General features: G+C 40.4%; 1 protein-coding gene and 2 long non-coding RNA genes across 5 annotated transcripts; all 3 read left to right on the forward strand.

Annotated features, from left to right (window-relative positions):
* The first annotated feature begins 1,154 nt into the window (after positions 1-1,154).
* On the forward strand, positions 1,155-27,848 carry LOC127358992 (myelin-oligodendrocyte glycoprotein-like). Its single transcript, XM_051392617.1, has 5 exons — positions 1,155-1,296; positions 2,576-2,956; positions 3,563-3,688; positions 23,621-23,944; positions 26,686-27,848. Exons 1-5 carry the CDS (start codon positions 1,260-1,262, stop codon positions 26,742-26,744), a joined length of 927 nt encoding a protein of 308 aa, XP_051248577.1. The 5' UTR covers positions 1,155-1,259; the 3' UTR covers positions 26,745-27,848.
* Positions 2,978-3,550, forward strand: LOC127359004 (uncharacterized). 2 transcript variants are annotated; one of them, XR_007882578.1, is made up of 3 exons: positions 2,978-3,047; positions 3,132-3,271; positions 3,356-3,550. It is a non-coding gene; the product is annotated as an uncharacterized LOC127359004 (long non-coding RNA). The 2 variants fall into 2 exon arrangements; XR_007882579.1 differs by having other exon boundaries at positions 3,384-3,550.
* Positions 10,850-18,117, forward strand: LOC127359003 (uncharacterized). Of its 2 annotated transcripts, XR_007882577.1 has the most exons (3): positions 10,850-11,305; positions 11,837-12,864; positions 13,472-18,117. It is a non-coding gene; the product is annotated as an uncharacterized LOC127359003 (long non-coding RNA). The 2 variants fall into 2 exon arrangements; XR_007882576.1 differs by having other exon boundaries at positions 10,850-12,864.
* Positions 27,849-27,962: the final 114 nt, after the last annotated feature.

The following is a 27,962-nucleotide window of genomic DNA, read 5'->3' on the forward strand; positions in this document are numbered from 1 at the left end:
TCTAGTCTTCCGACCACATTCACCCTTTCACACACATTCACTCAGTTATGGCAAAGTCCATTAAACGGAAACTAACTTATTCATACACATTCACAGCAATTCCGGTTCAGTATCTTGCTGAGGGTTGAGCGTGAGGATCCGGGGATCGAACCAACAACCTTTCGATTAGTGGACGACACACTCGTCCCCTAATTGTATCAAACAGTGTAATAAATACAGGACAATGATTTTAACCACCATTCTGAAGCATCCTAATGACCCTGATTCATTGGGAACAGCTGTTTTAATCAACTCAACAGGTGAAAAACAGAAGTTCTCTAGAGCTGGTTTGTGGACAGTCATGGCTAAGACAAAGGAGCTCACTGAGAACCTGTGGCTGCGCATTGTGGCTGCTCACTAATCAGGAAAGGGCTATAAAGCCATATCTAAATGTTTTCAAGTTCCAGTGGCTACAGTGCAAAGTATTATTAAAAAATACAAGACATTCCGCACTGTGGGAAATCTCATAGGACGTGGTCGGAAGCCAAAAGTGACACCTGTGCTGGCCAGGAGGATAATGAGAGAGGTGAAAAATAATCCAAGGATCACCACCAAGGCCATCCTGGTGAATCTGGGCTCTGCTGCTGGCAATGTCTCAAGGCAGACAGTCCAACGGACACTGCACAGTGCTGGGTTCCATGGACGCAGTCCAAGGAGGATGCCACTTCTCCAGATAAGGCAAAACTCGTTTTCTGTGCGCAGTGTCTTCACGCAGTCAGAAGCGCTGTTCACAAGTGTCACCGCAGTGAACAAGTCCATATCTTTGGCCTGTAGTAGTCTGTTAGGTGGCTCGAAAAGTGACAACAGTTTCATAACAAGGTGCGCAACGACAACATCCGGCGTCGGTGTCATATCCGATTTGGCAGAGGAGACTGTTGGTGGGCTTTTCAACCACTTACGAATATCCATGATGAACTAGAAATGAAATAGTAAGCCGGCAAAAACTCATTGTATGAATAATTTTGGGCTTGACTGTATGTGGTATATTATTTATATATAAATATGGTATAATGTTCGTTCACACTGACGTCATGTTTTTGTTTGTGACGCTGTGGGAGCTGTCCGCTGTGCGCAGGCGCAGTGCGCAGTGTTTTATTGTGAAGGCTGAGCGGAAACGCTGAGTGCAGTTTCCGCTTCCTGTGTAACCGAAAGTAAAGTTGAGTTAGTCAGCGGACGGTCCGGAGCTCCGGTACACCGACACAAAGTGAAGAAGAGGAACGATGAAGATGTTGCTGCTGTCTGTGATCCTCGTGCTCGGTAAGCTTCAACTCCCTGAGTGTGTGTGTGTGTGTGTGTGTGTGTGTGTGTGTGTGTGTGTGTGTTGAGTGTGAGTGTGAGTGTGTGTGTGTGTGTGTGTGTGTCTGTGTGTGTCTCTGTGTGTGTGTGAGTGTGTGTGTGTGTGTGTGTGTGTGTGTGTGTGTGTGAGGCAGCAGGGCGTTTCCCGCTCAGCGCCCAACGGACGCTCGTGCTCTCTGCTGCTCCCCGGAAACAGCGTGAAGGACGCGTCATCAATATTCTGATCAATAATAATAATGATTCAATAATAATTATTGATGGAAGCCGCTGTGTACATTACTGTCACTCTGGAAACTACTGAGGAAGACTCCTCCTCCTCCTCCTCCTCCTCCTCCTCCTCCTCCTCCTCCTCCTCCTCACAGCCTCTGGCTCACTTCCTGTTTCCTCTCACACACACACTCAGTGTTTGTGTAACGGACCAATCAGAGACAGAGTAACAGCTCTTATAATACACTCAGTGTTTGTTTATTGGACCAATCAGAGACAGAGTAACAGCTCTTATAATACACTCAGTGTTTGTGTAACGGACCAATCAGAGGCAGAGTAACAGCTCTTATAATACACTCAGTGTTTGTGTAACGGACCAATCAGAGGCAGAGTAACAGCTCTTATAATACACTCGGTGTTTGTGTAACGGACCAATCAGAGACAGAGTAACAGCTCTTATAATACACTCGGTGTTTGTGTAACGGACCAATCAGAGGCAGAGTAACAGCTCTTATAATACACTCAGTGTTTGTTTATTGGACCAATCAGAGGCAGAGTAACAGCTCTTATAATACACTCAGTGTTTGTGTAACGGACCAATCAGAGGCAGAGTAACAGCTCTTATAATACACTCAGTGTTTGTTTATTGGACCAATCAGAGACAGAGTAACAGCTCTTATAATACACTCAGTGTTTGTGTAACGGACCAATCAGAGGCAGAGTAACAGCTCTTATAATACAATATGTAATACAGTGTAAGAACATGTACACAGGACTCACCAGCAGGGGGCAGCACACAGTCTACTGATTATAATATGAATGATACAGTGCTTTCATTAACTAGAACTGAATGTTTGTAGATTGTATTTAACAGTGATGTCACACTCTGATTTATTGATTCTACAAACTCATCAATAATCAATAATCATTAATGCAGTTATTGTAGCAGGTCAACCTTTTTAATGTCCCCCTGCAGCCTGTGATTGGATGAACAACGAGCTCATATAAAGAAACTGTGTGTCTGTCCTTACAGTTACCCAGCATGCCTCTGGAGTGGGGGAGATTGAGGAGAAGGAGGGGATTGAGGGGGAGGAGTCTGTGGTTCTGCCCTGTGAGGTTCCTCCTGATGTCACTGTTAAATCTGTGGAATGGAGCCGCTATGAACTCAATCCCTCCACTGTTCATCTACGTCAAACCATCAATAATACAGAGAGAGATGTTCTTAAAGACCAGAACCCGTCCTACAGAACCCGCACAGAACTACAGACGGACGCTCTGAAGACTGGAGACGTCAGCCTCACTCTGAAAACCCTTCAACTGCCAGACAGAGGAATGTACAGCTGCACCGTCCGTTGGGGTATGGGAGAGAGGAAACAGACTCAAGTTTACCTGAAGATCATCAGCAAGAGAGAAGGTTGGTTCCACTCCTCATAATCAATGAGTCTGCAGGTATTAGACCAGATCAATCAGTCTGCAGGTATTAGACCAGATCAATGAGTCTGCAGGTATTAGACCAGATCAATCAGTCTGCCGGTAATAGACCAGATCAATCAGTCTGCAGGTATTAGACCAGATCAATCAGTCTGCAGGTATTAGACCAGATCAATCAGTCTGCAGGTATTAGACCAGATCAATCAGTCTGCAGGTATTAGACCAGATCAATCAGTCTGCAGGTATTAGACCAGATCAATGAGTCTGCAGGTATTAGACCAGATCAATGAGTCTGCAGGTATTAGACCAGATCAATCAATCTGCAGGTATTAGACCAGATCAATCAGTCTGCAGGTATTAGACCAGATCAATCAATCTGCAGGTATTAGACCAGATCAATCAGTCTGCAGGTATTAGACCAGATCAATCAGTCTGCAGGTATTAGACCAGATCAATCAGTCTGCAGGTATTAGACCAGATCAATGAGTCTGCAGGTATTAGACCAGATCAATGAGTCTGCAGGTATTAGACCAGATACATCAGAGAGTTCAAAGGTCAATGAAGGTCTCTCTGTGTGTTTCTGTTACAGTCGAACTACAACTACAGAAGAGAATCAGAGACACAGCGATCATTGTCAGTGTGCCTCTGATCTTTATCATTGTGGTTGTTGTTGTTCTGTTCCTGGTATATCGTCATGGATACATCAACTTCAAAGGTATGTGTGTGTGTGTATGTGTGTGTGTGTGTGTATGTGTTATAGTGTGTGTGTGTGCGTGTGTGTGTATTGTAGTGTGTGTGTGTGTGTGTGTGTGTGATTGTAGTGTGTGTGTGTGTGTGTGTATTATAATGTGTGTGTGTGTGTGTATTATAGTGTGTGTGTGTGTGTGTATTATAGTGTTTGTGTGTGTGTGTGTGTATTATAGTGTGTGTGTGTGTGTGTGTGTGTGTATTATAGTGTGTATGTGTGTGTGTGTGTATTATAGTGTATGTATTATAGTGTGTGTGTGTGTATTATAGTGTGTGTGTATTATAGTGTGTGTGTATTATAGTGTGTGTGTGTATTATAGTGTGTGTGTGTGTGTGTATTATAGTGTGTGTATTATAGTGTGTGTGTGTGTGTATTATAGTGTGTGTGTGTGTGTATTAAAGTGTGTGTGTGTATTATAGTGTGTGTGTGTGTGTGTGTGTATTATAGTGTGTGTGTGTGTGTGTATTATAGTGTGTGTGTATTATAGTGTGTGTGTGTGTGTATTATAGTGTGTGTGTATTATAGTGTGTGTGTATTATAGTGTGTGTATTATAGTGTGTGTGTGTGTGTGTATTATAGTGTGTGTGTATTATAGTGTGTGTGTATTATAGTGTGTGTGTGTATTATAGTGTGTGTGTGTGTGTATTATAGTGTGTGTATTATTGTGTGTGTGTGTGTGTGTATTATAGTGTGTGTGTGTGTATTAAAGTGTGTGTGTGTATTATAGTGTGTGTGTGTGTGTGTGTGTGTATTATAGTGTGTTTGTGTGTGTGTATTATAGTGTGTGTGTATTATAGTGTGTGTGTGTGTGTATTAAAGTGTGTGTGTGTATTATAGTGTGTGTGTGTAGTGTAGTGTGTGTGTGTGTGTGTGAGTGTGTGTGTATTATAGTGTGTGTGTGTGTGTGTGTATTATAGTGTGTGTGTGTGTGTGTGTGTGTGTGTGTATTATAGTGTGTGTGTATTATAGTGTGTGTGTATTATAGTGTGTGTGTGTGTATTATAGTGTTTGTGTGTGTGTGTATTATAGTGTGTGTGTATTATAGTGTGTGTGTGTGTGTGTGTATTATAGTGTGTGTGTGTGTGTGTGATTATAGTGTGTGTGTGTGTGTATTATAGTGTGTGTGTATTATAGTGTGTGTGTGTGTATTATAGTGTGTGTGTTATAGTGTGTGTGTGTGTGTGCGTGTATTATAGTGTATGTATTATAGTGTGTGTGTGTGTGTGTATTATAGTGTATGTATTATAGTGTGTGTGTGTGTATTATAGTGTGTGTGTGTGTATTATAGTGTGTGTGTGTGTATTATAGTGTGTGTGTATTGTAGTGTGTGTGTGTATTATAGTGTGTGTGTGTGTATTATAGTGTGTGTGTGTGTGTGTGTGTGTGTGTGTGTGATTATAGTGTGTGTGTGTGTGTGTATTATAGTGTGTGTGTATTATAGTGTGTGTGCTTGTGTGCGTTTTTCTATCCTGATGGGGACCACAACCTGACTTTTCACTCACGCGGTGGGGACCAGTTTTCACAGGCACGAGCATTGCAATCAATAGAAAACAGCCTCCTGATAGGCCTAGTGTGTTTTTTTTGAAAAAAAAAATTGGACCCCATGAAGTTAGTTTTCACGACGGGGTGTGTGTGTGTGTGTATGCGCGCCAGTGGTCATAGATGGTATTGCACGTGTGTAAGTTTGCACCGGTGGGGCCATTTTCCTGACAAAGTGTGTAAGTGTGTATATCAAAAAACCTCATATCGCATACAGATTAATGCAATTTTAAGTGATCAAAGTTTGATATTATGAAATTATTTGCAAAAGGGAAGCAATTTAATCACTTTAACTTACTTTGAAAGCAGTCTCATTCTTTTTGTTAGCTGTATGTATGTAAAAGTATAAAACATACTTGCACATACACATTTAGAAATAAATAAAAGGTGGTCAAAGGTCAAGGTCAAAGTGACCTCACAAAACATGTGTTAGTCCATAATTCCATAATTCATACGCTAATTAGCCAATTTGGTACAAATATAAAGTGGTGACATTTTATATCCAAGAGGTCAAAGGTCAGTCTCATTCTTGAAATCTTGCTATCTCAGGAAAGCCTCTAGGGAATTCCTTCAAATTTGGCAAAAGCATTCACTTGGACTCAAGGATGATCTGATTAGATTTTGATGGTCAAAGGTCAAAGGTCAAGGTCAAGGTGACCACACATAACATGTATCAGGCCATAATTCAAGAATTCATATGCTCATTATGACAAAGAAGTGTCCAATTAGGTAAAAATATAAAGTGATGACATTTCATATCCAAAAGTTCAAAGGTCCGTCTCATTCTTGTGAGCCTGCTAGCCTTTAGAGTATTCCTTCAAATTTGGCACAAGCATTCACTTGGACTCTAATTATGACAAACTTCACACAAATGTCTAAAAGGCTACAGTAATTTTTTGGCTTCACCAGTCAACCATTTCATGAGATCTTCTCTGCAATATGTAATTACTGAGTGGGGATATATCGGTTACAGGTATCACGGTAAAGTACGGTAAAATTCCTGATGGTAAAGTTTTAATTACCATGCTAACCATGGTAGATAATCACAGAGTGGAGAACTCGCGAGAGACTTTATCCAAGTCTCCTACACAGCCGCAGTGTTTTTCTGTCTGAAGTCTGGGCATATTTTGTCGTCTATAAGAATGTCTGTGACATGCTTTGGTCAAAATACCATAAGGATGAAGCACCACAGCAGTTCAATCACCCTGTCAAAACAGCCCTGTTCAGAAAATTCGGGTTTGAGTGCCTGTCTCCAACGCCAGCACGCTTCACGCTACCATGACAACAGTTAAACGTGAACCCTGGGAGAAAGATGGCAACTGGAGGAAACTTTGTGGTCCAACCATATATGTTTGAACCTGAGTCAGACCCTGAACAAGAAAGAGTTACCGAAGTAATTTGTAATGCAGTAAAAGCAAATACTGTCTCATAATGTTTTACTTTGTATCCTTTGTACCGACCAACTACATCATAAAGTAACGTAACGTAACGTAACGTAGTTCAACGAGCGGAACAGCTGATGAGGCTTGCCACTACAGTTTGTTAGCTCAGAGGTCACGTCTCTGCTTATTCTAGCAGCGACACACACAAGCATAGTACTTCATGAAAAGCATGCACGTTTGCCAAAATACAGACGCACATTAAGTCAATTTCCCCCAACCACAAAGCACACAACAGTAACGGTAACTTTTACCGAGTCGTCCTCCTGCACTGAGATACTGGCAGCGGGGGTATCACGTATAACGTTGGGTGAATCTCTATAAAAATATCAGCAGGGAAGAATATGGTTATAAGTTACCATAAGTAACCTTATAAGTTTGAAGTGCATCTTGCACACATTTAACAAACATTAAACGTTAACAACAGAATAACTGTTATGTTAGCGTCACTGAGGCTCCAGCAGTTAACAGCAGTTAGCGTTTGCTAGCGTTACACAAACAATGAAAAACAAAGCATAAACTCTTAAAAATACTTAGTTTCTTCCTCTGCCATCTTGCCACAGACAGTTGGTACTGCTCCCTCTTTCAGCAACAGTGTTGGGACAGTCCAGCATTGTACTGACCAAGGTTCATTGCCGTCATATATAAAATTTATCCACAGGACTCCTAAATCCTCTGAGGCTGGGACTCAGAACAGTTAGCATACTTTTGCTCAGACATAAGGCCGCTCTTCCGCTCCTCTGCTCCCTTGCCTGCACTCTCGCCTTTTTATCTGGACAATGGTGGAGCGCTGCTAGGCAACGTCTGCGGTGAAAGTTCGCAATCAGGGAATGTGACGCCACACGCCCTGCGAAGTCAACATTAACTGCTTTATCTCCGGTATTTTGACTGAGGCACCCCACAAAAAAAATACTGAGTCATCTGTTTTCACACTTTGCCTGCTGATAGGCCCTCCAGAGTCCCAAATGTAAATAATCAATCGATTAAAAAGTTGGTTTTACATAATATGTCCCCTTTAAAGTCAGCCAAGTTATCAACCTCATTTACATGTAATATCTAACTGCTATGCTACTGGTCTTGAAATCACTAAATGGTTTAAGTCCAGAATACACAAATGACATGTTGGTAGAGTATAAATCCAGTAGGTCTCTGAGATCTACTGATTCAGGTCAGATAGTGGCGCACAGAGTTCAAACTGGACAGGGTGAAGCAGTATTTAGTTGTTATGCTGCACACAACAAACTACCAGCAGAGCTGAGGGGTATTGCACAAAAGTAGAATAAAGAAATCCAGGATAATTGAACAAGCGCGGCTTGACCTAGCCTAGTCGGCGCATCCTGGTTTAATTGGTTGCACGTTTGCCGAGCCAGAATTAAAAGGTGCGGCTATGTTAAGCCAGGTGTAGATAGTCAGGATAAGTGCGTGTTCACGGCATACTGAAATAGACCTCGCGATCGCTCACAGAATCACCGACGGGAACATGGATAAGAGTCGCGCTTCATATTTCACGGCCGCTCCTGATGGAGTTCTATGAAGAGGTGAAAGATATCATAAGAAAAAAGGCAATACCAACGCCATAATTAAAGAAAGAGAAAAAAGCCTGGCAGACAATAGTGGACCGGCTTAATGCTTAAGTAGTCCAAAACTGTACAATGAATAAACAGTGCTCCACTGGAACTGTCATCATTAGGCTCCAATTAAAGGACTAAAGGAGTTACTTTAAGTCCACTAATCAACTGTTGTACACTTTGCTTTAAATGTGGCAAGTAGAGGTGCATGTTACTTAAATGTAGAGTATGATTAAGTGCAAACAATTATCTATTTTATCTTTCTATCCTTCATAAAGAACAAACTTGTCTGGCCATAAAAAGACCTGGCAGCAAGTTACATTAAAAATGTTGAAAAAGTTAAATATAAATAACATTTTACAGGCTGGTCAGTGACTATAAAGTAGATAACAGTGAACAAATGAGGTGAATAGATTAGGTATCTGCTGACATGTTGAATGTCTGTATGATTGTAGCAGTTAAAAAAAGCCCATAGAACTGGCACAGGGGGCGGCCCACCAAGCCAGGATATGTGCTGCAAATGGTCCCTTTATTGAGGTTCTCTGCATCCCCAACAGAATAAAGGAAGCTCCCACTTGCAAAACATCTCAATGTAACACAGACCATCTGTGGTACAGTGAGAACATGGCTTCCTGCCGTCTGGTGCTGTATTTTTGGACCCAGCAGCCTACATAAATATCTTAGTCCATCACCTGAGAATCTGTATCTCTCAATGAGATAGTCCTCTCCAACAGCCAATGGGTCTGACCTGTCCCAGAAGACTCTTGCATGACTAAATGCTCGTCTGAGGATTAGGGCTTCCTCATCCAGCACATCCTCCAAGAAAGGGCAAGACATTATGAAGAGGGAACAGGTGAATGGGAGTTGGATGGATGGAAATACAGGTGAATCACTAGGATTAATCTTAGCCCGGCTGTTAGCCTGGTCTGGAGCAGGCTAGCTGCAGAGAATAAATCACCATAGTAACTTGGCCGGGATAAGTTTGACCTGCTTTCATGCAACCGACATGAGGCTAAATTCAGCCGGGATAACCAACATATCCCTTATCTTGGTTTTGTGCAATACCCCTCTGAAATCAGCCCCAACTATAAGCATTTTTAAATCCAGGTTAAAAATGTTTAGTTTCTCATGTGCTTATAATTGAGCTCTTTTAAAGCACTCAGTTTTAATCTTTCATTTGCACTGTATGTCCTTTTACTGATTGTAATACAAATCACTATTTTATCCTGCAAACTCATGTTTTATGTTATGATTTTATGTCTTATATGGTCTAAGTTTTATTTTAAATTCTCTCTTCTGGTTTTCTCTGAGGTAGATATAAACAATAAAAGTAAGTAATACAAATATAAACACTACGTATAGGAACAAGCAACAAAACACAACAACACAGATCTCCTACAATGTTCAAACTGATTAGCTGATTGAACAGTGGAATAGGTCCACACCTGTGTAATTAGTCCGGTTTTAAATTAATGTCTGCTAACAGAGTGGCAGAAATGTTGAAGTTCCTATAATCCTCTTCACATTAAAAGCATCTCGTTCATTCACGAATGGAATACTTTTATTGTGAAGGAACATCAACAGGAAATAGCGTCATTACGTCTAACAAGTGACGGATGACAGACAGTAAAGGATGTCAGGGTGGGGGAGGGGGACGGTAGCGACGGGGACCGCTGGAGTCAGAACAGGTGTGTGTCAGCGCTGAATCAGCGGTGCAGCAGACACACACCTGTCCTGACTCCAGCGGTCCCCGTCGCTACCGTCCCCCCTCACCCCCCTACCTGGTGATGACGCTCAATGACACGCCCCCTCACGGTCAGTCGGAGCAGCGCAGAACAGACGCATGCGCAGAAGAGAGATGTGAGCGACAACGACGGAAAAAGATGAAAACTGAGTAAGTTCTAAAAACGAGTTTCAGGTTGATAATTAGGTTTTTATGGGTTTTTTGTGACGTCTTAATGAACTTTTTATGTGATGTGTTTGCAGTCAGAAGCGTATTCTAGCTGTTGTTTGTAATGTTAGCAGAGAGAGCTAATGTCACTGTAGTTTTTAAGGTTCTTCTTTTTTACACTTTGACTTTCTGACCTGTTGCAGAAGGTAGAAAGGGATGCTAATGTTAAGGGAAGCGTATTGTGGACTTAATCTAAATGAAAATGTAAACCTGAAAATGAGAATTTAATTCCACAATAGCATTATAATTTACCACATATGTGTTATTTTGAGTGAAAATGAAAATAATTATTTACATTTTCATTTTCATATACCTGTCTGGGCATTCTATGACCATATTAAAATGAAAACAGCATTTGACCTTTAGTGCATTTACATGTGCATGTCAACATGCTCTTTAAAATAATGTCCACTTTAGTTTAAGTCTTTGAAAATGAAATGTCAAATCCTGTTTTCATTTTCATTTTAATATGGTCATACAATGCCCATACAAGTATATGAAAATGTAAATTATATTATTGCATTTTCATTTTGACTCAAATAAGACAAACATGTGGAACATTATAATGCTATTGTGGGATTACATTTTCATTTGAATTAACGCCACTATTCCAGAGGCTTCTCCAGATGTGCAGCATGTTAATGTAACATTCAACTAATATCATGTTCTTAAGTTAAGGAGCCTAAAAACCTAACACACCTAAAAAAGCAGCTCGTTGAAATGAGTGACAACATCTTAATTATCGTTGTTCAGCCATGTAAAAGCTTCATGATTGTGATTTAAGCCAGTTCATCGTCTCTGTAACACATTTATAAGTAACAGAGATAGTTTTCCTTTTTAAAAAATTTTTTTTTGTTTAAACCTGGACTTGATTTTCCTAATAGACATAACATTTATGAGATTTTATTGACAATGTTTAGTTAAGAAATGACAGCCATCTTTGAAAGATTTTTTAAAGTCATGCATTCATAGGTCAAATATTACATCAGCTAGGTGAACTTGTTTGTGTTTCACATCATGCAGACGGAGTAGACAACTCACAAGGATAAAGACAGGCTCACGTCGCCTGAGAGAGCACCAAACAGAGGTAATACAAGTTGTGATACAATACTAAGATTGCAATACTCTTATCTATTTTTGATGAAACATGGAGGATCTGGTAAGAATAGCAGGGATTTTGAATGCCCTAATCTGAGCTGCAACTTACATCACAAATCAAATCAAATTTTATTTGTATAGCCCAGATTCACAAAACACATTTTGCCTCGGTGGGCTTTAATCTGTACAGGGAGTGACACCCTCTGTCCTTCGAGTGAGGAAAAACTTGCCTCTGCAAAGATATGGCTATGCAATATGTAATTTATATATTTATATTCATTGAATTTACAGTACTGTTAACTGGATTAGAAATTACCTATTAAGGCATACACGTTTTTTTGTCATATTGCACAGCCCTAATATAATGTGATTTACTCTTTTTAAAACTCCCTTGCATCTTTTAATTTTCAATAATAAAAAATATGTGGGAAGGAGTTGAGTGCTCTGGTTCTGCAGCTCTTAGTTAAACTCATTTTGTTGAAAATTGTAGTAAATGTGTCCTGTCTTTGTTGTCTTTGAGGCCTTACCACTGTCAGGACTTCCAGCAGAGACGCAGCTACCTCTACCAAGATCTTGGTAAGGGTCAAACACTGCTTTTAACTTGTTCCATATGACAACCCTCCTAATGGTCAATTCCATCCTGTTATTACCAGTTAGTTACTATATAGGGTCACTTGGAAAGTCATGATAGTAAGTGTGCAGCTGCAGTGAGATAGCACAACTAGATTTAAATGTTTGAAACTAAATAATTCAACAGCTGTGTGAAAACTAGACTATCCACAAACTTAAAATGGCATGTGGCAAACCACTGTGTACCTGTGTGCAGCCCCTCATTTGTTACTGCATTTGGAACAATAATCATGTTTCTAACAACCTTGATATCTGATTGTATGCAGCGCTTTAACATTTTCATAATGTGCAGGTTTATGTCAAAGTGAGTTATGGTTTTAGCAAAGTTATTCCAACATACAGAAACAGAAGCACTATCAAAAATGGTCGCAACTGTACATTCACCACAGTGTTGTTATTAGACTGTTAGACTGTTCTTAGGTCATGTTCACACCAGCCTTGTTTTGTCTGGTTGAACTGAACCTTGGAGCGTTTGCCCCGTTGGTGTGGTTCATTTGGGATGGTATGAACGCCGGCCTCGAACTCTGGTGCAGACCAAACAACCACTCTCCGGTCCACCTTGTAGGGGGAGGGGGGTATTCCTTCTTTTAACAGCATCCTCGAGCTCTAAGAAAAGACGTCAGCCTGTTGATGCTGACAGCGATGACCCTCAAACAGGTATTTAACACACTACATGTTGTCCTTATCACAAGTTATGAAATGTTTTCTCTCAATAGTGATAACACTTGTCTTACTATAGATGGCTTTCATTCAGACAATGAAGGTGTGTTGACAGGTAACTGACATATTTTGTATTAACAATAATAATAATACTAATAATAGTAATCACCATCATTCATTATTTCGCAGGATCCTCAAGACATAAGAGAAAACAGAAACCTGGTGAGACTGACGGTGATGACGGTGACTCTAAACGAGGTATTTCAAACACTGTGCATAACTATTACTATTAGATTTACTTAGTTACACTGATTTTTAGAAAAGGGGCAGAAAAATCTGGTTACTGACCAACTGCAGGTAACATTAGTGAGTGACGGCACCTCTCTGCACAGCGGGAGATAACCTGGTGACTTGTTGTAAATGCATTCATTGGTTAGCCTTGTTAGTCTGTTGTCAGCCAGTCAGTGCAGACAGCACAACACTTAATACATTAATCTGTAATCCTGGAGATTCCCAGTTTATTCTACAATATGAAATACATAAAAAGTTGGGTACTGCACCAGTCTGTACAAATAATAATGAGAAAAAAGGTTACAAATAGTTTTTTTATAAGGCAAAATATCCCTTTTCAAATCAAATGAAATTTAATTTATATAGCGCCAAATTACAATGAAGTTACCTCAAGCCATTTTTCATATAGGGCAGGTTGAGACCAAATTCTTTGCCATTCCAAAAAATCCCACCATGAGCTGCACTGGGTGACAGTGGCAAGGAAAAACTTAACTGAATAACTGAACAGTTGATGAATTGCCAATTGAATCGCTTGTCTCCACTCCTGAGTTCCTTTTTTACTTTTCTTTTATAGAAACCTCAAAGAAGAGGAGCTGGTCAGTTGGTGAAGTCCGGGCAGTGGAAAAGACACTTAAAGGTTTCATCGAATCTGGTAAAGTACCAGGAAAATCGGACTGCAATGCCTGCATTAAGGCTTCAGCAGAGGCACTGAAAAATAGAAGCTGGACTGCGGTAAAGTTCTACGTTAAAAACCGGGTCACTGCCATTCAGCGTGAAAGTGCAAAAATAATTTATTGAAAAACAAAGAGCACTTGAATGTTTTGTTACGCACATTCTATGATTGTGCATGTTTTGATGATCCATGTGTTGGTGTGAATGCGTTCTTGTTCATGTAAGTACTTGAAACATTGCGCACTAGTTATTGTACAGTTCAACTGGCCATATACCTACCTGTACACACCAAGTGGAGGATAAGTGACCAGATGTTGGCTGTCACTATGGTTACGTGTGAGTAATAAAATCTTGTAAGATTAACTTCAGAAAGCCTGTCTTGTGTGAGATAACATTTACTTAAAGTAAAGTAGAGCTGCTGTTTTTTTCACTTCTGTCAGTATTGATTATTGAAGGCCAGAATTAGCTTTTCTCTGCCTCTGTGAGGCTTATAGACATGATGTGGGTGGGTGTGGGGGTTGGAGGACCAGTGGGGACCAATGACTGGTCCCCATTGGAGCCAAAATTCAGGTTTAAAATTTATGTGAGAGTTTTGGATGCTTTAAGTCATTTTCATCCTCACATGAATTTTAAAAAAATTTAGCAGTTAAAACCAAGTCTCTAGACCACTCAGAAAGGGTGGATCCCACCAGGACCCTTCCAGTCAGTGGACCTCACAGGGTAATAAAAACGGGTATGTGTGTGTGTGTGTGTGTGTGTATTATAGTGTGTGTGTGTGTGTGTGTGTATTATAGTGTGTGTGTGTGTGTATTATAGTGTGTGTGTGTGTGTGTGTGTGTATTATAGTGTGTGTGTGTGTATTATAGTGTGTGCGTGTGTGTGTGTGTGTGTGTGTATTATTGTGTGTGTATTATAGTGTGTGTGTGTGTGTGTGTATTATAGTGTGTGTATTATAGTGTGTGTGTGTATTATAGTGTGTGTGTGTGTATTATAGTGTGTGTGTATTATAGTGTGTGTTATAGTGTGTGTGTATTATAGTGTGTGTGTGTGTGTATTATAGTGTGTGTGTATTATAGTGTGTGTGTGTGTGTATTATAGTGTGTGTGTGTATTATAGTGTGTGTGTATTATAGTGTGTGTGTGTGTGTGTGTGTATTATAGTGTAGGGGTTACACTACTTTTTCATTATTATTAGTAATTAATCACTGGTGTGTGTGTGTGTGTGTGTGTGTGTGTGTGTGTGTGTGTGTGTGTGTGTGTGTGATTATAGTGTGTGTGTATTATAGTGTGTGTGTGTATTATAGTGTGTGTGTGTGTGTGTGTGTGTATTATAGTGTGTGTGTGTATTATAGTGTGTGTGTATTATAGTGTGTGTGTATTCATCGATTTCCCCTCATCAAATCAAACCTGCACCAACAAGGACATACGGTTATATATGTTTATTAACTAAACTAATGCAGAGTAAATAGCATGAAATGATAAACAAACAAACAACAACAAGTAACAGAATAGGTGGACAATATATGAATTATTACTATTAGGTGATTCAGGAGCGATGGTGGATTTTGCGATGCAGCAGTAAGTTTAAAATATTACGAGAGTAAATTTTAGAACTGAGAGGCCCTGATCCAAAATTCTCTTAAACTTAAAAGATGGGAATCAAAGCTTACAGACAGACACCAGCTCTTCTTCATGTGTGTGAATCCGGCCGTGTACCGGAGAGTCAGCCTACTTTGTTTGTAGATGGAACTTGGAAGGATTCCAGGTCCTTGGCTTTCAGCTCAACTGCGGCTTTGCGTCACTGGTCCAATAGGATGAGGGAAGTTGCTTCTCGTCCCTGGTTCCAGTGGCAATCTCTCCAAAAGGCCCAGCGCGGCGTGTGCGCTAGTGAGCGTTGGGGGCAAGGTGGCTGGAGAATAATGTCTTTATTCGGCTGGAAACGTTTATACGTCTTCTTGAGCAGTCAACTACTGCGACGTCCTTCTGGCTGATGATAAATGTCTTAGAGTGGTTGGTCTTCAGCTTTGATTGTAAACTAATTCAGCTTCTTGTTTGAAATAACTGGAGGATGAAACGCTGGCCTGGAGAATTCTCCAAGAAAGTCCAAGAATTTGATTAAATTCACTTTCTGTGAAAAGGCGACAATACTTGACGATAAGACTACAAAAATATAAAAGAAGAAATTCGTTTGTGTCTTGAGCTTTCAAAATAAAAGCACTTAGGAAAGTACTTCAGCACAGCAAGTTATTACTTGAGGAAAAATTAACAAACGAAGTAAAATAAAGTACGGAAATTAAAGAAAAAGCGAGAATAAATAACGAGTTGATACAAGAGAGAGAAGAAAAGCGAGAGAGAAGAGAAGAGTGAAGAGTGACCGGAGTCTATCTCTTATAGCTTTTATTCTTGAGGCGGAACTGGACGAGAGGAGCTGACCGCGCGTCACTTCCTCTGGTGATAATTTGATATACGTAACTTTATCAACTTACTCCTATCGTGTTTTAAAGTTTCGAGATCATAATTCACCGTTCACAGAACCCACCATGACTTAATACATAGTTCACATGTTTTAACATCACATAACCGGAATTACTTAATGTAAAGGAAAAGTGGAACTGATTAAAGTCATTAAATCATTAATCATTAAACACGCACATAAAACAGCACTGATGGACTGTACATATTTCGTATAGTGCTAGCTTAATCCTTGTTATAACAAATATGTGTCAGGCATTTACTTATTGTATTACTATACAGTTATCAAACAAAGTTCGTTTTGAAAGTACCTTACGCTATACCAGAACCTCACCAAAGGGTGGCGCTGTGGCGCTGTGGCTCCATCAAACATTCAGACATTTTACACATGATTTTGTAACTTAGTCCAATCTGATGACAGAAACATCAGACAAACATTACATTTGCGTCCTTCTCATGCTGGATGGCAATCTGTTAATTAGGAGGAGATGAAATTTTACCATAATACTCCAACAGAACTAAATCTATATCTGTGCAACTGCTGTTACTGCTTCCTAGATTGGAATGTCAACTATCAAAAGAAAACATCGTAATTTACACTTTAGAGGAAGGGGTGTCAGAATGCCAGATGTGGATTCCAGAGGAGTTTCTCTCTGGAGGTGGACCTGTCAGACTAAAAGAGATGTAAACACATTTCAGGGATATCTAACCCTGATTTACAATCAAAAAGGCATTTATGTTATCACACACGATCCACTTTAGGTGTAGGGTGTCGTTCTGATCTGTGGAGAAGTCAGTGTTCTGTTAAAGAGGATAAAACATATTGACACCTTAGAGATCCCATCTGAGAATCTGAAAAGAACCAGGCTCTCTGTGCAGGAGACTGTCGGCGCCACAGTCTCACCTCCCCTCCTGGGTCAAAAAGGTCAAAGGGAAAGAGGAGGCCTTGAAAACTCTCCTGGTGGAACAAAATCAAAATAATATGATGATTGTTGAATTAAGAGACAGATAAAGCGTCTCTTGTAGAGGAAGACGAGGACAAGGTCCTACAATAGTGTGTGCGTGTGTGTGTGTGTGTATTATAGTGTGTGTCTTATAGTGTGTGTGTATTAGTGTGTGTGTGTGTGTGTGTGTGTGTGTGTATTATAGTGTGTGTGTATTAGTGTGTGTGTGTGTGTGTGTATTATAGTGTGTGTGTGTGTGTGTGTGTGTGTGTGTATTATAGTGTGTGTGTGTATTATAGTGTGTGTGTGTGTGTGTGTGTGTGTGTGTGTGTGTGTGTGATTATAGTGTGTGTGTATTATAGTGTGTGTGTGTGTGTATTATAGTGTGTGTGTATCATAGTGCAGTGGCTCCCAGCCTGGGGTCAGAGATCATAGGGGGAGGTTGTGAGGTTACCAAAGTTATTATTTAAAAGAATTAAATTTATAAAATCCCAATAACACACCCAATTGGATAATCAAACTCTGTATAATCCAAATAGAAACATATTTTTGGTCCACATTTAAATTCATTAAGCTATTTATTACCTGTTTAGTGTGTGTATGCGAGTAGGGCAGGGGCGTCGCACCAGTGGGGGGTGTGGTTGTTTTAACACAAACACTTTTTCTGCAGTTCTTCTGCAGTTTTGCACAAACACCGTGGTACAGTCGCTCCGTTTCTCTGGCCGCTCTGTGTCTGCGCTCGCTGCCATCTTGTTGAGTGTGACCAGCTGATGATTGGCTGTTCTGCCTTAAGTCCCGCCTCTCTTGGTGTGTTAGATTTATCGTTCAGCTCGTGCTGAGGAGGCGGGAACTAGCTAGGTTCATAGTTCACACCGTTGATTTATTAGTCATGTTTGTTTTAAGTCCATTTTTATTTCCTGTTAGTTTGTAGATGTGTTTATTATTTTATACTGAGTGTGTTTTCATACTTTTCTAGTATCACTCATTGAAATGGGAAGCTTTTTATATCTTGTATTTTATCATGTTTTTACCCTTCTGTCATTGTATTCGTTTTATTGTTTGGTCTAAAAATATGAAAACATATGTGATGAGTTTATATAAATGAATTCAAATAAAAACATGTAATAACATAACACACAGCCATTAAGATTTGTAGGTGATTCCCCCCCCCGCACTTTGGGGTTGGGGGGTCCTGACTCGTCTTGGACACAGGCACCACTGGTATAGGGTGCAGGGGTGGACTGGGACAAAAATTCAGCCCTGGCATTTTGTGTCCAGACCAGCCCACTACATTATCAGCAGACACTACATAGAAGTCCACAAATCTCACAGCATCTCCTCTCATGCATACTACAAAGGAGAGTCATATTCCTTGATAGCAGTTAACAAATAAAGCACGTAATGTTGAGGTAAGAGTATCTCTTTTAACTCTTATCCTCACGTGTTCTTTAATGAAGCGATAGGAGAAGATTTAGTTCAATAATCAGCTTTATTCTTAACACCAGTAGAATGTGCAAAGTTTACAGAGCTCTGGGTCCAGACTATAGTATCCCTGACAAGCAACAAAGTGTGTGTCAGTTCACAAAGTCCGACTCTCTAACTCTCCCCTACCCAGTGTTTTATTACATCAGTGAGAAACGTCACAATAAGGCGTCGTCCTCTTCCCATCAGCTGTAGGCGCCTTCCCTCCTCGTGGTATCTGACTCCAACGTCATGCTGACGCCTCCGGGTGTAATCTGAAACTTCACATCCAAACAGACAATACGCCTGTTCTCTGCAACAGATTGATTAACACTCTCTGTTCTCTGCTACAGATTGACCAACACTCTCTGTTCTCTGCTACAGATTGATTAACACTCTCTGTTCTCTGCTACAGATTGATTAACACTATCTAATCTTAGCATGTAACTGACAACTTGTTCATTTCACAATATGGAGTTGTTTTGCATGATTATGTGGCGCTCCCTATATCTCAAGATCCTGTTGTACAGCTGCAGGGAGAAACTGTGATTAGTGTGACCCTAATCATTTCTGAGAGTTTGCTGTTCATTCATCCTGTTTTCTCAGTACAGAGTTCATGCAGTATATCATCCTTATTTGCTAATGCATCTTTAATCAACTTATTCAAGTATATGTTTTTAATCATTGGTCACATGATGGATATAAAACATAACATATCTTCAGTAACTATGAACTCAAGGACTAAAACTGACAGCTATAGCAATCAATCAATCAGTCTTTATTCATTATAGTGTCAAATCACAACAGAAGTTATATCATGACTAGGGGTGGGACGAGACTAACGGGAAGAACCTTCATGCTACCCTTTCAGTTTTTAGTCTGTGACTGTGAAAATCTTTTGGTGTAAGCCCAGCATTAGTTAAAAGCAGGCTGGGACAATAATAACAAAATCTCCTGACAAATAATCTAAATAGAAACATATTACAGACAGTAGCAGCATTAGAGCTGAAACTCATTGGTTTTAACGGTGACTCAGTCATTATGAAACCATTAAATAATGATCTATAGCTGTGTGAAAAAGTCTAAGACATGAATTACAGGTCTGAATAGATATGCATTCTCATATACGTGTATGTGCACATGTATATATTGCCCTACTTCCTCGTCCGCAGCCAGCCAGCTCCACTCCTCACCAAATTCATGACCTGCAAGAAACAGCAAACACAACTTGTACTCAGTATCTGTGTACTGACAAGTATATGTAGCCATGTAGCCTTTCTGTGATGTAGTGACACTTAGTGAACAAATGTATCTGTCATGAAGGATGACTGAAGTCTCAGAAGAGCCCTAAGGCCTACCTGCATAACTGTTAACTGAACTTAAAAGATATGCAGATGTTTGAAATTAAAATCATCAATATGAAAATCTTCAACCAGGAAATAATCATAATCAAACCTTTTGTTTCAATCTGAGACAAAACAAGTTGCATAATAAACTCCCAAAGTCAAGACGAAGCTCTCTCTCTCTCTCTCTCTCTCTGATGGTAGCAGAGAATATAAAGAGACATTTATGAATTACCAATTGTCATTTTATCACACATATAGTATGTTTCTTCACATGAGCCTTTCAACATACACATGTTGCGTTCACGAGCGTAACAACACTAAAGGCTTTGTCATGTTTTCATTATGATCTTTGTGACAAAACCTGAAAATGCTCAAGACAGCACTATACACAGCCATTTGAAAACTACAGTAAAAGTAACATTTACACAGAAATTAAAGTTACACACAAATTATACCTACGAAATAGTTATGACCTCAGTAAACAATAACTGAATTGAAAGATAAAGATAAATTCAATGGCAAATATTGCAAATTAAACTCATTATTTCCTAATTAATTCAAAGTATCTCATCTGTATTTACAATATTGATTCTGCATCTCTATTTCCAGTCATCAGTCCATGTCAATGGTTACTGTTGCTATGGCAACAAGCAGCTGTTGGCTAACTTAGAACAATAATAACCCATAATATCCCAATTCGGCATATTTAAACCAAATCAAGCACAACTACCAACAGTCACAGCCCTTCAACTCTGGGCTAATATGTTGTCACAAGTATGCAGTTAATGAGGTCCCATCACATTCAATGGAAAAACCAGGCTAACGTTACTCACCATGTCTGCCTCCACTCGCTCGTCTCCCGGGCGCAGCAGCACCTGCTGGGGTGGTGACCCCGGCACCAAATAGGTCTGTCAATGTCCAACATTTAGCAGCTTCCACCTCCAGAGACTTCAGCTTTTTAAGTCGCAGTGTTTCAGCGCCACCCGGGCGTTTCTTACGGTTATCCATCTTCAGCTCAGCAGCAGCCCTTCCCGCCACTCCGGCCCATGCCATGAGGTCCCGCCCACCCTGGTTTGTGTTGTGATTGACAGCACTGATTGATTGACAATGACAAACATAGACCAATAATATGTGTCGATGCTGGCAACACACTGCTAGCCCTCTGTAGCCAACTGGCCCAACTGGAGGGAATTTAGAGAGAGAAAGAAAACCAAAAACATAGCGGACCGGACCGGACCGGACCACATTGGGTCAACGGCCCACCGGGACGATGCCCAGTATGCCAGATAGTCCACCCCTGGTTACACACCGACTCCACATTAATCTTAGTGACCTCCGATTGGTGTAAACGGGTGTCATTACCACCGACGTGGATAACAATCTTATTGTATTTACGTTTATCTTTAGCCAGCAGTTTTAAATTTGATTCAATGTCGCCCGCTCTGGCCCCAGGGATACATTTAACTATGGCCGCTGGCTTCACTAACTTCACGTTTCTGACTATGGAGCTGCCAATAACCAGAGTTGGTTCCTCAGCGGGTGTATCGCTGAGTGGGGAAAATGTATTAGAAACGTGAAGCGGTTGGTGGTGACCTGTGGGCTTCTGCAGTTTAGTCTTCCTTCGCTCAGTCACCCAGCCTCCCTGTCTTCCCGGCTGCTTGGGAACTACCGGGGGAACTACCGGGGGAACTACCGGGGGAACTACCAGAGGAACTACCGGGGGAACTACCGGGGGAACTACCAGAGGAACTACCGGGGGAACTACCGGGGGAACTACCGGGGGAACTACCGGGGGAACTACAGATCTAACAGAAGCTACCTTCGGTCGGCCCGCACCGGCTACTGGGGGCTGACTAACTATAGTGGCTAAAGATATCTCCGTGGTGCGGTGCCGTTCCTCTAACTCACTAAGCCTCGCCTCCAGCGCAGTAAACAAACTACATTTAATACAGGTACCATTATCATTAAAGGAGGCAGAGGAATAACTGAACATCTGACACACTGAGCAGGACAGAGGAGAGGGAGAGGGAGAAGCCATAGCTAACTGCTAATGCTAATGAAGCTAGAGTGTATGAAAAACTTTGAAAGTAGTGAAAAGTCACTAAAAGAAGGAGAAACTCCAAGTGTTTAAGTAGAACTAGTCTACATTTAAATGTTAAGCGGGAAAATAACCGCTGTAAAGAGTAAAACTAATGTATATTTAGCGTTCACTGACAGAGCTACAGCACCAAACAGTGTACACAGAGCAGGAAGTGAACCGGAAATGAGTCCAACCCTGCAGCTCTTGTGGGGGGTTCCCGGTCTGCAGAGGTCAGTACCGATCAACAGTGGTCCAAGGAAGGAACAGAACCAGAGACAGTGTCATGGGGGGCTGAGGCTCATTGATGGAGGCTGGCCCGTGTGGTCCGATCAAACAGACGAGCTACTGTAGCTCAAACTGCTGAAACAGTTAATGCTGGTTCTGATAGAAACGGGTCAGAACACACAGTGCAGAGCAGTCTGCTGGTCTGGGACCAGTCAGGGAGTCCAGTGCTCACAGTGTTACTGCTGATCAATATATGAGTCTATATACTGTTAGTGCTGATCAATATATCAGTCTATATACTGTTAGTGATCAATATATCAGTCTATATACTGTTAGTGATCAATATATCAGTCTATATACTGTTAGTGATCAATATATCAGTCTATAAACTGTTAGTGCTGATCAATATATCAGTCTATATACTGTTAGTGCTGATCAATATATCAGTCTATATACTGTTAGTGATCAATATATCAGTCTATATACTGTTAGTGCTGATCAATATATCAGTCTATATACTGTTAGTGATCAATATATCAGTCTATATACTGTTAGTGATCAATATATCAGTCTATATACTGTTAGTAATCAATATATCAGTGATCAATATATCAGTCTATATACTGTCAGTGATCAATAATCAGTCTATAAACTGTTAGTGATCAATATATCAGTGATCAATATATCAGTCTATATACTGTCAGTGATCAATATATCAGTCTATATACTGTCAGTGATCAATAATCAGTCTATAAACTGTTAGTGATCAATATATCAGTGATCAATATATCAGTCTATATACTGTCAGTGATCAATATATCAGTGATCAATAAATCAGTCTATATACTGTTAGTGATCAATATATCAGTGATCAATATATCAGTCTATATACTGTTAGTGATCAATATATCAGTGATCAATATATCAGTCTATATACTGTCAGTGATCAATATATCAGTCTATATACTGTTAGTGATCAATATATCAGTCTATATACTGTTAATGATCAATATATCAGTCTATATACTGTCAGTGATCAATATATCAGTGATCAATATATCAGTCTATATACTGTCAGTGATCAATATATCAGTCTATATACTGTCAGTGATCACTATATCAGTCTATATACTGTTAGTGATCAATATATCAGTGATCAATATATCAGTGATCAATATATCAGTCTATATACTGTCAGTGATCAATATATCAGTGATCAATATATCAGTCTATATACTGGTTGAACATAGAGTGAGTGGTTGTGAACATTCGCAGTGTGTTTGTTAATCAGTGATGGTGCAGCCGCTGTATTCTACCTCTTTATACAGGATCTTTATTTCTAGCACTAATGTTTAGTTCTGCTCAGAGGGAACTCGGCTGAAAACACATTTCAAAGGGAACATTAATGAACAAGGTTTGAGAAGCTCTGTTCTAACAGGTAACACTGATTCCTGCTGGTCAGTGCTGCTGCTGCTGATCATTGTTGATGATGATATATTGATTGATGGGTTGTTGTTCTCTCAGTCCGCAATGTGGTGAAGGTGGATTCAGGGGTGGAGTCTGTCCTGCTGCCCTGCAAAACCACAGTTCACCTGTCTGAGGACGTCACAGTGGAGTGGACGAACAGTAACAACTGGAAGGTCCATGTGTATCAGAACAGTTCTGATCAGCCTGAAGAACAGCACCAGTATTACAGAGACCGAACAGAGATGAAGAAAGAGGAACCTGGAGACCTCAGTCTGACCCTGAAATACCCCAAAGACAGAGACAGTAAGACCTACACCTGCACCGTCTACAACAGGGAGAGAGAGATCCTGATGGAGAAACAAGTGCTGCTCAAGGTCAAAGGTCAGTGCTGTAGATACAGGTCAAAGGTCAGTGCTGTAGATACAGGTCAAAGGTCAGTGCTGTAGATACAGGTCTGTATTGATTACAGCAGTGCAGTAGTCAGACTGATATCAATAAGCTGATTGATTTCCAATCAGAGCTGACAGTATTGATCTGAATTTGGCTCAGGATGTTTTTATTGATCAAGAAGAAAGTGGAAGGAAGGAGCTGAAAGAAACACCAAATCTTTCCATCACTAAGAACAAAGAAATGCAGCTTTAATAGTTTGTATCAATGAAAGATTGATGATCAATTCTCAACAGATTCAACTCATCTTCACATCCTGTTGAAGAAGTTGATGAAAGAAAAGAAGAAGAGCAGAAATATTGATGAAATCTAAAAGCAGTTTGTGATCAGTAACCCCAAAGTTGAGTACTCCCATCGCTTCCCAGCCTCACAAACGTACAACAAAACATGTAGCTACTGTTTACTAGAGTAGCAGATAGCATGAATTCTATGTCTGGCTGGTGAGATTAATCCGACTTTCCGAGTTGGAGATCGACTTCACGGGGGGGGTTCTGATTAAAATTCTGACTTGGAGCTCGGAAATTCCGACATTCGTGCACAACTGGAACACACCATTCATCGTAGCACACAAACGCCGGGCTCTCAATGCGCTGCAATGTAAATTAGTCTTACTAACGGAACATTAATCCTCCGTTTTACCGGCGATGTTTGTCGCCTAATGTAGGGACAGTGGGGGGGTCACTATGAATCTGGGGGGTCATATCCCCCCCGTCCCTAGTGCCATCTGCGCGCAACCCTCGAGGTGGTGTCCAGCAAACGATGTGGGCTTCATTGATAACTGGAAGCCTTTTTGGGGAAAACCTGGTCTGATTAGGAGAGACAGCATCCATCCCACTTTGGATGGAGCGGCTCTCTTATCTAGAAATATGGCAAAGTTTATTTCTAAAACCTGACAGTCCAGAGTTAGGACCAGGAAGCAGAGCTGCTGTCTTACACACTTCTCTGCGCTTTCTTTAGAACAGTCAGCCACCCAAAACCCCATAGAGACTGTGTCTGTCCCCCGACCACCTAAATTATTTAAAGAAATGAAAACAAGAGGAGTAAAACATAAAAATCTAATAAAAATTAAAACCAACTCCTCAGTAGCACAAAATAAGAGAATGAAATGTGGGCTGTTAAATATCAGGTCTCTGTCCTCTAAAGCTGTTTTAGTGAATGAATTAATATCAGATTATGATATTGATTTACTTTGTCTTAGATTTAGGGTCCATTTACTTTGATTGGAGCGTTTTCATGGACCCTAAACCTAAACTAAATTATAATTCATTTGAAAGCCTTGTTCTTAGTCTTTAGATCTTGTTCAAGATCTGAATCCTGATCCAACAGAGCCTCCAGCTCCAGCTCCAGCTTCAGGTCCAGGTCCAGGAGAGATGGAGGTCTTTATGGTTCAGGATGTGAAGTGAAGCACGAGACAGGACCTTTTGACTTTTTCAATATTGAAGCAAAAGCAGCATCTTTCCTGAACCTGAACCAAAGTGTTTCAGTATCTAAAGCAACAGCAGGTGGGACTCGACCTCTGACCTCTGAGTTAAATATGAGTGTTAAACTTCCTGGACTGTAACAAACGCTGCCAGTGAACACAATCCAGACACAAATGATGTTTCCTTGTAAACACATTGGTCACAAACATTCAGTGGTTGATTAAAGCTCATTTGTAGGAGACAGCTTTTCTATTTAGGGATCAATATCTGTACAAATCAATCAGAGACACATTCATCCACTTTATGTCCCCTAAAGACAAACCGTCCAAAGAAAAATGGATCCTGACACATTAAAGCTCACACTGTGATAGTTAGTAAGAAGCAGCCTCACTGTTGGAATCAGAGATCTGACCTCATTAAATGTGATTGATTGGATCCATTCAACAGCAGCTTCAAGCTATTTAATCAGAAATGTTGTTTCTCATTAAATCAGTGCTGTATATTTTCATTTCCATCAGCTCTTTATGTTGCTTCTGATAAACTAACATCACTTTTATTATTCTTCTTCTTCTTCTTCTTCTTCTTCTTCTTCTTATTATTATTATTATTATTATTATTATTATTATTATTATTATTAAGTTGAATCAGATCCATTTTATTAGTCTGATAGAAATGATGATTGAATGAGTCCTGTGAATTATTAAATAAAATCTGTACTGAATGTGAAATAATCCAGTATCCATTGGAGCAGTCTACCTCTCTACTGTATCCCACAATGCAAAGCCGCACAAGCGCCTGCAGGGGGAGCTAGCTAGCCATCCAGCCAGTGACACCCCCACACTGTCTCCCTTTAAAATGAATGGTTGCATTAGAGAACAGCAGCAGTGTGTAAAGATCTTCAGTTTACCGTCTGTTTGTTCAGCAGCTGTGGAGGATTCAGTCCTCTAACTATAGAAGAGAACATTATATTAGTTTGCTTTCATGAGTCTTCAGTAAAATCATTAAAATCCACTTTGATAACATTCTAACTCTTTTTACAGCATAATGATGACACACAGTAGTGGTGGTTAGCTGTTAGCTGTGATATTGTTACTTCCACTTTCCAATAATTGATTAATTATAAATTGATTGAACAGTTTCAGACTGAAGACTATGAGAATTAGTACAGACTGTATGTATGAATACAACCTCTGTCTGTCTGTCTGTCTGTCTATCTGTCTGTCTGTGTCTGACTGTCCTCTGTCTCCTTTACAGAGAGAACCAGTATCAAACCCACTGATGGAACTCCTCTGATGACTGTTAAATCTGTCTGATGGATCAATCTTTGATTATTGATCTGATCGGACTCTGGATCAGAGAGAATGGACGACGGATGAAGACATGAGGACGCTTTGTCTCACAGACTATTGATGAGTATTGATGATCAGTCAGTGTGATGTCACATGTTGATGAGTTTAGATGTTTTGTACTCTGACAGAGGTCTCACTCTGGAGGAACCTGTTTGTATTTTTGCTTTGATATATTCTCTACAGCCAGCTTCATGTATCCATTATATATCAGCCTCTAACAGTCCTGTTCAGGCTCATTCAGACTACCTTCACACTAAGCTGGCCTTCATTGGTTGCAGTGAGATCCAATCAGAGCGGAGCTGTCAGACTGCATATTGATCCTCCCATTGAGCTCCATGTGGAGGCTGTTACTGTCAGTGTGGTGTGAATCTGTTCTGCTGAGAGGAATCTGCTCATCCACTGTTTCCTCTCTGTTCATACAGAGATAATGAGACTCATATCAGCCTCAAAGTGGAGCCGTGGGTTTCACATGGTCCGTTTAGTGTGGACGTAGTCTCACAGCAATATCCTGTTTGTATGGCTGCAGTAATCAATAATCAATGATCATTTCAGACACTTTGTACCAAAGTTCAGTGTGAAATTGTCCTGAGCTTTAATGCCCCGATCCCATCCGGTGTTTCAGCTGTTTTTACTCCCAAAGCTTTCAGGTGCAGCCGTCATCCACTCTGAGCTCCCCTCTCCCTGCAGAGCTGATACATCGGATGGATTTCAGTGCCTTTAATGTGCCTGAAGTGATCACTGCGCACTGTATTCTCTAAATACCAATACAAGTATCAGATAATCAATATGAAGTGACTGGGATCAGACCAGAGGCTACAGAGAGCTGATGGGATCATCCCTAGTTTGTTGGTGTAACTGTTACAGTTGAGCTTATTTGCTGATGATGATGATGTTTTCGTAGGACTCTTGCTTTGCTGTTTGGGTTGAGTCCTCCAGGTTAACTGCTCTTATTGTTCGTGGTTTGGATGATCAGATCAATCAATGTATTGATGAAACAGCGTATTGATTGTCAGGAACCACTGTGTGCTTTCAGCTGCCAACCCATAATAAAGTGTAACCAAAGAGTGACTGTTGTCCATCTGTAATGCGATCCTGTGAGGATGAAATAACTTTAGTCTTCAGTCTCTGAACCAACAATCAATAGTCGAAGAGGGGTCAAGAAAGCGATGTGGGCTTCATAGA

Source organism: Dicentrarchus labrax, unplaced genomic scaffold (genome assembly GCF_905237075.1).
Source record: "Dicentrarchus labrax unplaced genomic scaffold, dlabrax2021, whole genome shotgun sequence".
Lineage (NCBI taxonomy): Eukaryota > Metazoa > Chordata > Actinopteri > Moronidae > Dicentrarchus > Dicentrarchus labrax.